Consider the following 11,501-nt stretch of genomic DNA (forward strand, 5'->3'; position numbering starts at 1 on the left):
GGACATTCTAGCAAGACACAGCACTCACTAATTACATTGAGCAGCTTTTTAAACCAAATCTTGCTGTGCTTTAATCCCCTGGGGCACTACATTCCCCTGAATCTTCTCTCTCATTTGTCTTCATTGCATCCTTCAGACTTTACAACATTGGCTCCAGTCAACCACTATGTGATTTCTCCTGCCTCTGCTCTCATCAGACCTTCTGATAAACAGCCCTCCCAGTCAGCCTGGCCATGGCATCTTTAGAGGAACCATCATAACTGACTGCCCATATCCCTTGTGTGGGAAATCAATATGAACTAGTCCCTCTATCCTAATGTCCACCTTTGGACTTCGTGGCCCAATATACTCCCAGTTCTCCTCTCTAACTACACCCTCTCTACTTCCTTTCTTGGCTAATTTCTTTATATGTTTTTAGTATAAGCATCACTATGCTTGACTAGGAATTCTCTTTTTGCCTGGAAGACCTTATCTATTGCCCCAGTGATCAACAGAGTCCTTGGCCATAGACCATCATTTGCAAGGGCCTGCCTCACATTCCATCGGGGCATCCCAATGCAAGATAAGCTTATGTCTGATTTTCTTATTCTGCTCATTTACACTAGCAAGTCTGCCTTCACCATGGTCAGGCCTCACTCATGATGGGCCCTGACACGTTGCCTTGTTCAGAATCTATATTTTGATCGGATCTGTTTTGAAGTTTACCTTTATACCTCTTTTCTTTTTTATCCCCTCTAAGCAGAGTCATTTTCTTTTTTTTCTTATGCAAAAACCTTGTTTTTCATAATTTTCTTCCATTTCCCCCCTTTAAATAGAGTTTACTTGTAGAGCAGTTTTTTGTTTTGTTTTGTTTTGTATTTTTCTGAAGTTGGAAATGGGAAGGCAGTCAGACAGACTCCCGCATGCGCCCGACCGGGATCCACCCGGCATGCCCACCAGGGGGCGATGCTCTGCCCATCTAGGGCAATGCTCTGTTGTGACCAGAGCCATTTTAGCGCCTGAGGCAGAGGTCATGGAGCCATCCTCAGTGCCTGGGCAAACTTTGCTCCAATGGAGCCTCAGCTGTGGGAAGGGAAGAGAGAGACAGAGAGGAAGGAGAGGGGGAGGGGTGGAGAAGCAGATGGGCGCTTCTCCTGTGTGCCCTGGCCGGGAATCGAACCTGGGACTCCTGCACGCCAGGCCGACGCTCTACATCTGAGCCAACTGGCCAGGGCTTGTAGAGCAGTTTTAACTGCACACACACACACACACAAATTAAGGATTAATTAGAAGGGAGTTACCTTTTCCTCTGTGCCCCCACACATTCATGGTCTCCTCGACTAACAACATCATTTTCTATTCATTTCCTCATAATCAAGATTTAAAGGAAAGCAGGTACAGAGGGAGATATACAACTAGAAAGCCTGGCTTATAAAATAGTGTTTTTGTTTCCCATCAGAGAACCCCTGCTGGGAAATACTCCTCTCCTCTCTGAGTCTCACCCCCAGGTCTGTTTTCTTCTTTGAGAACCTAACTCTTCCCCTCATGGCTGATATCAGGAAAACCCACTCCCTTCTGAACAGAGCCCAGCTCTAACCCACAGAGTCAGTCGTCATTTTATGGTCTCAATAGGGCCAATAATGTGAGGTACCACACAATAAAATTCCTACAGTGACCACAAAGGATGAAGTGCAGGATGGCTAGTTGGAACCAATGTAGTAGTGTGAGGTCTATAATTAAAACTAGAGCCAAAATGTAGGAGATGGATCTGTTCCATGTGCTGCTTGTTGATTGCATTAACTGCCCCAATTCTTCACCTTCCTTGACCACGTCTTTTGCATGTGACTTTGCAGTTCCTTCCATTAAGGAGGCTGAGTATATTTCACCAGCACTTGATGGAAGTTCAGCCGTGAGACCTGCTCTGATGAAAGCAGTTTGCTGTGTTATCTCGAACCTCTGGCACTGCTATGAGAAGAACATGCTTGCTGGTACCAGGAAGAAAACGTAAAACCTAGGAAGCAGAGCCAAAATGCCCCTAGCCAACTCCCAAACATGTAAACATATGCATTCGAAATCTGCAAAGCCACCCAGATGAGTTCAACCTAGATCAACCAATCCTCAACTGACTGCAGGCAGAATAAATTACTGTTATTTTAAGTCATTAAATTTTGGGATGGTTCATTATGTGGCATTTTTATAGTCATAGGTAGCTACTAGTTAAATCATAATCCCACTGTTCAACTATACATCCCATAGCTTTTCTGTGAAGGGTAAGTGAGGAATTCAGGAAATCATAAGGCTGATAACTGTAGTTGCAAATGCAGGCTCTTCCTTTGCTATATAATATGAATGCTTCCTTCCCACATTAGTAAAATTGCCCAGTGAGATTTTTTACTGTACCACTAATGCTTTCCTGAGGTCAGTGACTTCAGCTTGGCTTAACTGACGAACAGTATCTTCAATTAGGTGACATCGTCTGACTCGAAGTAAAAATTTGGGTGAAGAGAATTCACTCATTCCTGGTGGAATCATTAGCGCAAGATGCTCTAATGCCTAGAAAAAGAAATATTTTAGGAATCTCATAGGAATATTAGGAAGTATTTAATATCTCAAATAAACTTCTTCTGTCTGATATACAATTATGCCCACCATTGCTGTATATACTCATACTGTAATTATTTAGTGAAAAGAACATCATAGGTACACTATGAAAGATAAAAAGATGGTAGATCTGTGAAACTATGGTACCCAAAAATTGTGTACAAGGGATTAATCATCTTGGATTTACAGGGAAGTAATTAAAAACTATCTTGGATCACTTGTTAAACACGATTCTTTTTTTTTTTTTTATTTTTTTATTTTTTAGATTTTATTTATTCATTATAGAGAGGGGAGAGAGAGAGAGAGAGAGAGAGAGAGAGAGAGAGAGAAGGGGGAGGAGCAGAAAGCATCAACTCCCATATGTGCCTTGACCAGGCAAGCCCAGGGTTTTGAACCGGCAACCTCAGCGTTTCCAGGTTGACGCTTTATCCACTGCGCCACCACAGGTCAGGCTAAACACGATTCTTAAAGCAATAGTGATGTTCAACGTGCTGAGACAGTCACTCCTCAGTCTTAAGAAGAAGAGTTGTTACACACTAAACCTCAAGAATATAGGGCAGTTTAGGAGTTCAGGGAAAATGTTAGAATGTAGAAAAAATCTACAGGAAAAACTTGCTCAGAGAAGATTCTTCTTCAAATAACTATGATCCACCTACTGAATGTGCATGAAAACTTCCTAAAACTATACCAGTGGTGGCCTCACTTTGTACCTAGCATTGTTCTCTGTCACCCTACATAGTACTTCCATTAAACATTTTTGAATTCTCGACAAATCCACACCACTTGAGTCCCCTGATCTTGTTTCTGCGGACCTGTCTTGGATTATAAATCTAGTGTTGGAATTACTATGCTTGCTTTGACCTTTAACATTCCTCTAGGGCTTCTGCTATCTCATGAGGACAATAAAGGACTGATATGCCAATGCCACCATTGTGACAGCTAGACTGGTGGACAATAGCTGTCCTATTCCAGTTTTCCAGGCTGGCTGTGGTTGCCCATATAAGTACTCTACAAACATCTCAGAGAAATGTACGTGTGGCTCTGGGTTTGGGAAAGCCCAGTCCCAGATTTCTGCCACCAATCTCTACTGAGAAATTATATGTGATTCCATTAGATTCTTCTTGCTGTTCCCTAAGTATTTATTGTGAAGCTCCACATCAATTGGGGGATGGAACAAGTGCCATTTCTTGTTCTTCTTGGTAGTGGGTCATCTCCTCCTGTGCTCAGGAATCTGTAGCAATGGGACACTTCAGCAACTCTGACTGCTAAGTGACATGTCCCAAGGCTCTGAATGAAGGAACTGGCCAATAATATCCTGCAGTGACTCTAGCAGGGGCAGGTCTATGTGTCCTATTGTAGGCCCAGCCTTCTCTCACCTAACCAAGAATTGGACTTGTAACCTGTACAGTATTTTATTTTCCAGTTTCCCTACTCCCACTCTCCATGTATAGGTGTCCCATTTCTACATTTGTGCATTTGAACTAATTATAATAAACATAGCTTACAATTTGACTATGTCTATCATATCTTCTCTGGAGGACAGGATTCTGGAGTCTGCTTTCTGACTTCACCCATGACAGCTACAACTAAGTTTTCTTTTCCTAAAGCACTTCCCAAAGCCTCATGATGTGTAAACTGCCTGGGTCCAGTATTCACTCAACCCTCATTAACACAAAATTGCTACAGAAGAAAATAACACAGAGGGAAAGATTTGCTTAAAGGGAACTTAAGAGGACGTTACATTTGGGAATGAAAGATTTAATATATTTTCTCCCATTGCCAGGAATGTCAGGAAAGTTGTTTTTTTTTAAAGGGGGCTGGAAAAGAAGAGATGACCAAGTCTAATCTGATGACAGACACTAATAACGGTCCCCAGGAGAGTCATTCTCTGCGGACTGCTTTTAGCAAGATGTACCTTGTCCCTCTAGGTTGCTTATTATAAATAAATGTGGCATTTATGGATTTATCAGCTGTGGCTCATTGGAAAATGTTAATAAAAGCTACACAATTAATACAGTATAAAAATGGAATGTTTTATTACTGAAATGACTCCTTTTGTGCATGTGATATTCCAGACTTTTCCATGTTTCACATAGATGCCCTATGTCCTTTGAATTATTAGTAAAAGTAATGGGTTTATTTCTGATTCCTGTGAGTCTTTAAAGTATAAACATCAGAGAAATAGATAGGAACCTTTCCTGAGGAATAGCCTAGAAAACAAGCCTCAGCAATCAAAAAATATTCGAAAAATCTTTAGCATAATGTCTGGGCATGGAGTGACCATGACTGTGAACTAAGGCTGATGATGGTAAGAGAGATAAATAGCATGTATGTGTTATGTGGAAATAATACAGATACCAGAAAACGAACAGAAGAGAAAATGGAGAACAGAATAAACTCACTAGGAATAAAAGGATAGCAGCTGGGGCTTGCAAATGAAGCTCCAGGACTCTTAAGCAGATATGAAAATCCAAAGACTAACAACTAAGAACATCATATTGTCAGTAAAACTGTATAGCGGAGAGAAAAAGAGCAGTTAGTCTATCATTTCAGTATTTCTCACAGTAGGAAAACAATGGATATTATCTAAAGAAAGCCACAGTTCAGGGATCATATAATAATGAGAAGTTAAAATTAAATTGAAATATATGGTTAACCCACTGAGTTGGAAAAGATCACAAAGCTTGGTAACACTGCATTGGTGAGAGTGTAAAAGAGGCATTTCATACATTGATGGTAGTAACAATACATACAACTTCTGTGCACAGAACATTTAATAATTAATAAAATGGATTAAGTATCATTCTGCCTTTCTACATGGATAACTTTTCAGGGTAGCCAAACAACCCTGACTGGTGAAGAAAAGTTCTTTACAGGATTTAATTTACAAGTTTGGTAGAAATTATAATATTAGAAATATCACTATTTTGTAAACCTCAACAAAAACAATGGGTGAAATTATTAAACAGTTGATGGGAAACATTGCAATGGAAAAACTATGTAGTTTCCAACTGAACACACTGCTGACTCTCAGCATAAATAAGAGTGAAACAACCAGAAATAATGCACTGAAGCATGGAGACGTGAGAAGCATGTGGGCCCTGGGACTTGCTTCAATATAATTCAGCACAAATACCAATAACTACAAAAACAACAAAAATCATAAATGAAAGGGGGCCAAAATGTTGATAACTGATCAGACTTTGTCATGGGGTTCATTACAATGTTATCTTTCTTTGGTATATGTTTGAAATTTTACAAGATAAAAAAAATAATAAGACATGCATACCCGCTTTTTTAAATCAGAATCCGCTTGCCATAATTTAATTTTGGATAGCAAATTAAAGATAAATGGAAATTCACTGAAAATAATGGGACTGAAGCTTCCTGATGATATCTAAAAAACAAGCAAAGATAACCATTTTGACAATTAAAAGAAGAAACAAGCTTGATTTCTTTAACTCATCATCTTTAATTATTTCCCTCTGTACTTTTTGAATCTGTTTTTAAGACTCCAAATTATTTAGAAACAAATTTCTAAGAAAATGCATTTGTTTTATGAATGAAACATGTTTAAATTTTCAAGGACCACCTAATTTAGCAAATTCAGCATTGCAATAAGAATATTTTCAAATATTGATTTATCTGAGAGAAACCTACACAGCTACTAATGTGTCCCCCTTTAAAGTATGAAAATATTCAGAGGTAAAAATGTTACTCTTACCTGATTATTATCCCTACATGCCATTCTTCTTATTTCTTCATAGAAGTTCAACCAATTGGAAAGTTCATTTATGTTGAAAGTATTCTCTGGTAGTTGACAGTTAGCTTTGTTTACCTTAAAGAGAATACAACCTATAAATATCATTTGCTATTAACCAATGATTTAAGCTATTATGTATATGTGGCTATAATGGCAGAATAGAGATCAACCCAATGCATTTATCAATGATGAAGTAGAGTTTTTGATCTATCATTTCTCCAATTTTCACTAATATTGTAAGAGATATAAGATGTTGGCAGTTGAGATAATAAAACAATTCCTAGGGCACAGGTTTACTGGAAACAGTTTCTAGATCTTGAGTATAAAAGAATCATAAAAACACAAGGTACTTTTGACAATTCAGCTCTTTTTCCATTACTTAGTGAATATTAATTCAGTATACACTATTTGTTAAGTGTGGGACAACACATAAGCTCAAAAGTGTCCTGGCTTACACATAGCTTACTGTCTAGTATAATAGTTGGCAAACTCTTACTTAAATCCAGAAAGTAAATATTTTGAGAGTGGGACCAGACAGTCTCTGGTGCAACTATTCAATCCTGCCATTTTGTAGCATAAAGTAGTCATAGACAGTATGTAAACATATGATTGTGGATGTGTTTCTATAAGCTTCCATTAGCCATCAACTGCCAACCAGTGATCCATGGCCTAGTAGGTTAAAAATCAGGCATCTAGGATACAGTTTCTCATTGAAGAAGGACTTAAGGGGTTCTAGAAGGCCTCTCACAGACAGACATGCTGGAAAATCAGTAATCTAAAGCTCCATCAAATCAGTATGTCCACTAGGGGGCAATGCTCAGCCTATTTGGGGTATTGCTCTGCTACAACTGGAGCCATTCTAGAGCCTGAGGCAGAGACCATGGAGCCATCCTCACCTCCCGGGCCAATTTTGCTCCAATGGAGCCATGGCTGTAGGAGAGGAAGAGAGAGATAGAGAGGAAGGAGAGGGGGAAGGATGGAGAAGCAGATGGGCACTTCTTCTGTGTGCCCTGACTGGGAATTGAACCTGGGACTTCCACATGCCTGGCCAAGGCTCTACCACTGAGCCAACCGGCCAGGGCCACTCCATCAAATCAAACAAATTCAAAAGATAGAAGGCAAGAAGTAAAGATTTAAGAACATAAATTAAGTAGAAAAAACCCAGATGTATAGAAGAGAGAATCTACAAGTATAATTGTTGGTTCTTGGGTACTTGAAGCAGTGGGGGGACCACATTATCAAGTACATGATTTTCTAACCACTTTTCTGTACATTTGAGACTAATACAGAATAATATTGAATGTAAAATGTAATTGAATAGATAATAATAAGTAATCCTTTTTAAGGTTGGTTCTTTAAAAAGCAAACAACAACAAGACTGATCCAGGAAGAAAAAAAATATCAAAGAACTAATATCAGAAATAAAAAGTACACATCACAGAGAGAAGTCCATTACAAAACATCTTAAGTCCTCATAGTTTCTCTTTTTAAATCCCCAATCATTTTATGCCAAGTATTTCTTTTATACATTACTTTAAAAATATTTGACACCACATGATTCATATTTGTCTTCTTAAGACTCCAATTTGCCATTCATAATAGCGTCAAAACCAATAAAATACTTTAGGAGTCAATTTTAATCAAGGGGGGTGAAAGATCTGTACATTGAAAACCAGAAGACCCCTGATAACAGAAGTTAAAGAAAATACAAGAAAATGGAAAGATAGTCTGTGTTCACGGGGTTAGAAAAATTAATATTGTTAATATGTACATAATACATAAAGATTCAATGCAATTTCTCTCAAAATTCCAATTGCATTCTTCACATAAGTAGGAAAAACAATTTTAAAACTTGTATGAAACCACAAGACCCTGAACAGACTAACCAATGCTAAGAAAGAAGAATAAAGCTAGCAGTTTCACACCTCCTGATTTATAACTGTACTATAAAGCTATAGTGATCAAAATAGTATGGTATTGGCATAAAAATGGACACACAGACCAACAGAACAAAATCAATAGCCCAGAAATAAATCCTTGCATATTTGACAAGGGAGCTAAGAATATTCAATAGGGAAAGGATAATCTCTTCAATAAATTCAGCTGGGAAAATTAGAAAACCACATTCAGAAGAATGAAGTTGGACCCCTATCTTATCCCACTGAGAAAAATTAGCTCAAAATGCTTTAAAGACTTAAACATAAGCCTAAAACCATAAAACTCCTAGAAGAAAACATAGGGGGAAAGCTCCTTGACATTGGTCTTGGCAGGTTTTTTTTGGGCTATGACACCAAAAGCAAAACTAACTAAATAAACTGGATCAAATTAAAAAATATATACACAGCAAAAAAGCCAAAGAAAAACAAAAACACTCAACAAAAAGAAAGGCAACCTATGGAATGTGAGAAATTATCGCAAATATGCATCTGATAAGAAATTGGCATCTAAAATATATACAGAACTCATACAGCTGAGCAAAACCCATTCTGATTATGAAATAAGCAGAGGAACCGAATAGGTATTTCTATTCAGATGGCCAACAGGCACATGAAAATGTGCTCAACATCACTAATCTTCAAGGAGATGCAAATCAAAACCCCAAGGAGATTTCACCTCATAGCTATTAGAATGGCTATCGTCAAAATGACAAAAGATAAGTGTTGAGGATGTAAATAAAAGGGAACTCTTGTGCATTGTTGGTGGGAATGTAAATTGCAGCAGCCCCTATGGAAACATCTTGAAAGTTCCTCAAAAAATTAAAAACTGAACTATCATATAACCCAGTAATCCCACTTCTGGGTATATATCCAAGGAAAATTAAGTTATTATCTTTAAGGGATCTCTGCCCACCCATGTTTACTGCAGCCTTGTTTACAATATCCAAGACAGAGAAACAGCCTAAGCATCCATGGATGAATGAATGAATAAAGAATATATACTATGCCTGACCTGTGGTGGCACAGTGGATAAAGCGTCGACCTGGAAATGCTGAGGTCGCTGGTTCGGAACCCTGGACTTGCCTGGTCAAGGCACATATGGGAGTTGATGCTTCCAGCTCCTCCCCCCTGTCTCTCTCTCCTCTCTCCCTCTCTGTCTCTCTCTTTCTCCTCTCTAAAATGAATAAATTAATTAATTAAAAAAAAGAACCAAAAAAAAAAGAATATATACTATATACATACATACATATACATAGATGTCTTTTTACAGAGACAGAGAGAGGGATAGACAGACAGGAATGGAGAGATGAGAAGCATTAATCATTAGTTTTTCTTTGCGCATTGCGACACCTTAGTTGTTCATTGATTGCTTTCTCATATGTGCCTTGACCGCGGGCCTTCAGCAGACTGAGTAACCCCTTGCTTAAGCCAGTGACCTTGGGTCCAAGCTGGTGAGCTTTGCTCAAACCAGTTGAGCCCGCGCTCAAGCTGGTGACCTCGGGGTCTCAAACCTGGGTCCTCCGCCTCCCAGTCCGACGCTCTATCCACTGCGCCACTGCCTGGTCAGGCGAGAGAAAATTCTTACATTAGCAACAACATGAACAGAACTTGAGGACATTCTGCTAAGTGAGATAAGACAGACAGAGAAAGACAAATACTGTATGAATTCACTTATATGTGGAAGCTTAAAAAGCTGAACTAATAGAAACAGAAAGTAGAATGATGGTTGTCAGAAGCTTGGCGATGAGGAAAATGTGGAGATTATAAAGTAATACAAACTTCCAGTTATAAAATGAATGAGTTCTGGGGACCTAATGCAGAGCACGGGGATTATAGTTAACTGTACTGTACTATATACTTCATTATTACTGAGAGAGGAGAAATTAAGTGTTATCATCACAATAAAGAAATGGTAATTATTTGAGGTAATGGAGGTATTACCTCAAATTACACCAAAGCTATGGTGGTAATCATTTGTAATACATAAGTGTATCAAATCAACACACAGCACACCTTAAACTTACACAATGTTATATGTCAATTATATCTCAATATAGCTAGAGAAAAAGACAAATATACTACTTTAGAAATATTGTACTACATTAGTACTTCTGAAAAGCAATAGGTCACATTTTCTCCTACTGAGGTTGCTATTTTGTGGTGAAATTTGCTTTGATTGCCATTTAGCAATTTGTATTTATAAAAGCATCTTATTTTAGCTAATTTTTAAATTGAATAGTACCAATTTAATTCTCTTGTTTTATTTAAAATGCTCTGGCTCAACTCTATCCTCCAACAGTCATTAAGTTTATTAGTAGCTGTTGGTCAAATAAGTTTATAAATATGATATATATGTTTGCTTGCTTATAGTTTGCATTGGGTGTGGGAGACAGGCTGTAGGCTGGCAAAGTCATTATAGCCTAAGGCTTAGTTTTCCCTCCCTTTTAATACTAAGATTTTTTCAAAACTAAGCTTTTCCCCACACCCTTGACATGATGTGAGGTATTGCACTCTTATGAGGAATCTCATTTATGTCTCAGATAAGTGACTTTGTATCAGAGACTTCCTTATTTGTATATTGGCTTAAAGGTTTGGATTTCTACACAATAAAATGAGGGCAGACTAGGGGCTTTCTCTCTTGGTTCCTGAAATTAGCATTGCAGAGGAGAAGCAGACAAGATGGTGGAGTGCTGAAGGAGAAGCCAGTTTGTGCAGAGAGAAGGAGATGGGGAACAGAGGTGAATAAGGCTGGTGAGCTAGAAAGCTTTGATTCTAGGAATACTCGGATGAATCAGTGGCTTTGGGAGCCCTGAATGGAAAGGGAAGTGTTTTCACACTGTGTGTATTTCTTGCCTGCGGGGTGCAAGCTAGGATTAAAGGTAATTGCCCACCAGTTCTTGGCTCCATTGTTTCATTACCATCTGTCCAAATCAAACCTGAACCTGCATGGGCCAGGCGGCTGTGATGGTGACTGTGGCTACTGGCCATACATTTGGCGTAGTCTCTGGAAGGATTTGGATCAGTTCGGTATGGAGCCGCCACCACCTTTGAGCACTGGAGTAGAGGACTGGCTGCTGTTATAGTTCCCCATGGCTGTCCTTTTGGGGACCGTAGGCTGGCTGACTATTACAGCTATGAGTGAGGAAACTGAAAGCTTGTGGAAGAGGCTGCCTAGGACCTGCAAACCGAGCAGTGGAAGGAGCTGGAGCAAACGTGAGAGA

General features: G+C 38.8%; 1 protein-coding gene across 2 annotated transcripts in view; it reads right to left on the reverse strand.

Annotated features, from left to right (window-relative positions):
- HERC6 (HECT and RLD domain containing E3 ubiquitin protein ligase family member 6) overlaps positions 1–11,501 on the reverse strand; it is a 95,100-nt gene that overhangs the window by 11,958 nt on the left and 71,641 nt on the right. The window contains exons 14-16 of one of the 2 annotated variants that reach the window (XM_066280980.1): positions 6,305–6,418; positions 5,870–5,977; positions 2,380–2,532 (exon numbers count right to left, since the gene is read on the reverse strand). In XM_066280980.1, the coding sequence (XP_066137077.1) occupies positions 2,380–2,532; positions 5,870–5,977; positions 6,305–6,418 (375 nt within the window). The remainder of the gene's footprint in view (positions 1–2,379; positions 2,533–5,869; positions 5,978–6,304; positions 6,419–11,501) is intronic. The other variant, XM_066280981.1, reaches the window with a different exon arrangement.

The sequence above is a fragment of the Saccopteryx bilineata genome, chromosome 5, assembly GCF_036850765.1.
Source record: "Saccopteryx bilineata isolate mSacBil1 chromosome 5, mSacBil1_pri_phased_curated, whole genome shotgun sequence".
Lineage (NCBI taxonomy): Eukaryota > Metazoa > Chordata > Mammalia > Chiroptera > Emballonuridae > Saccopteryx > Saccopteryx bilineata.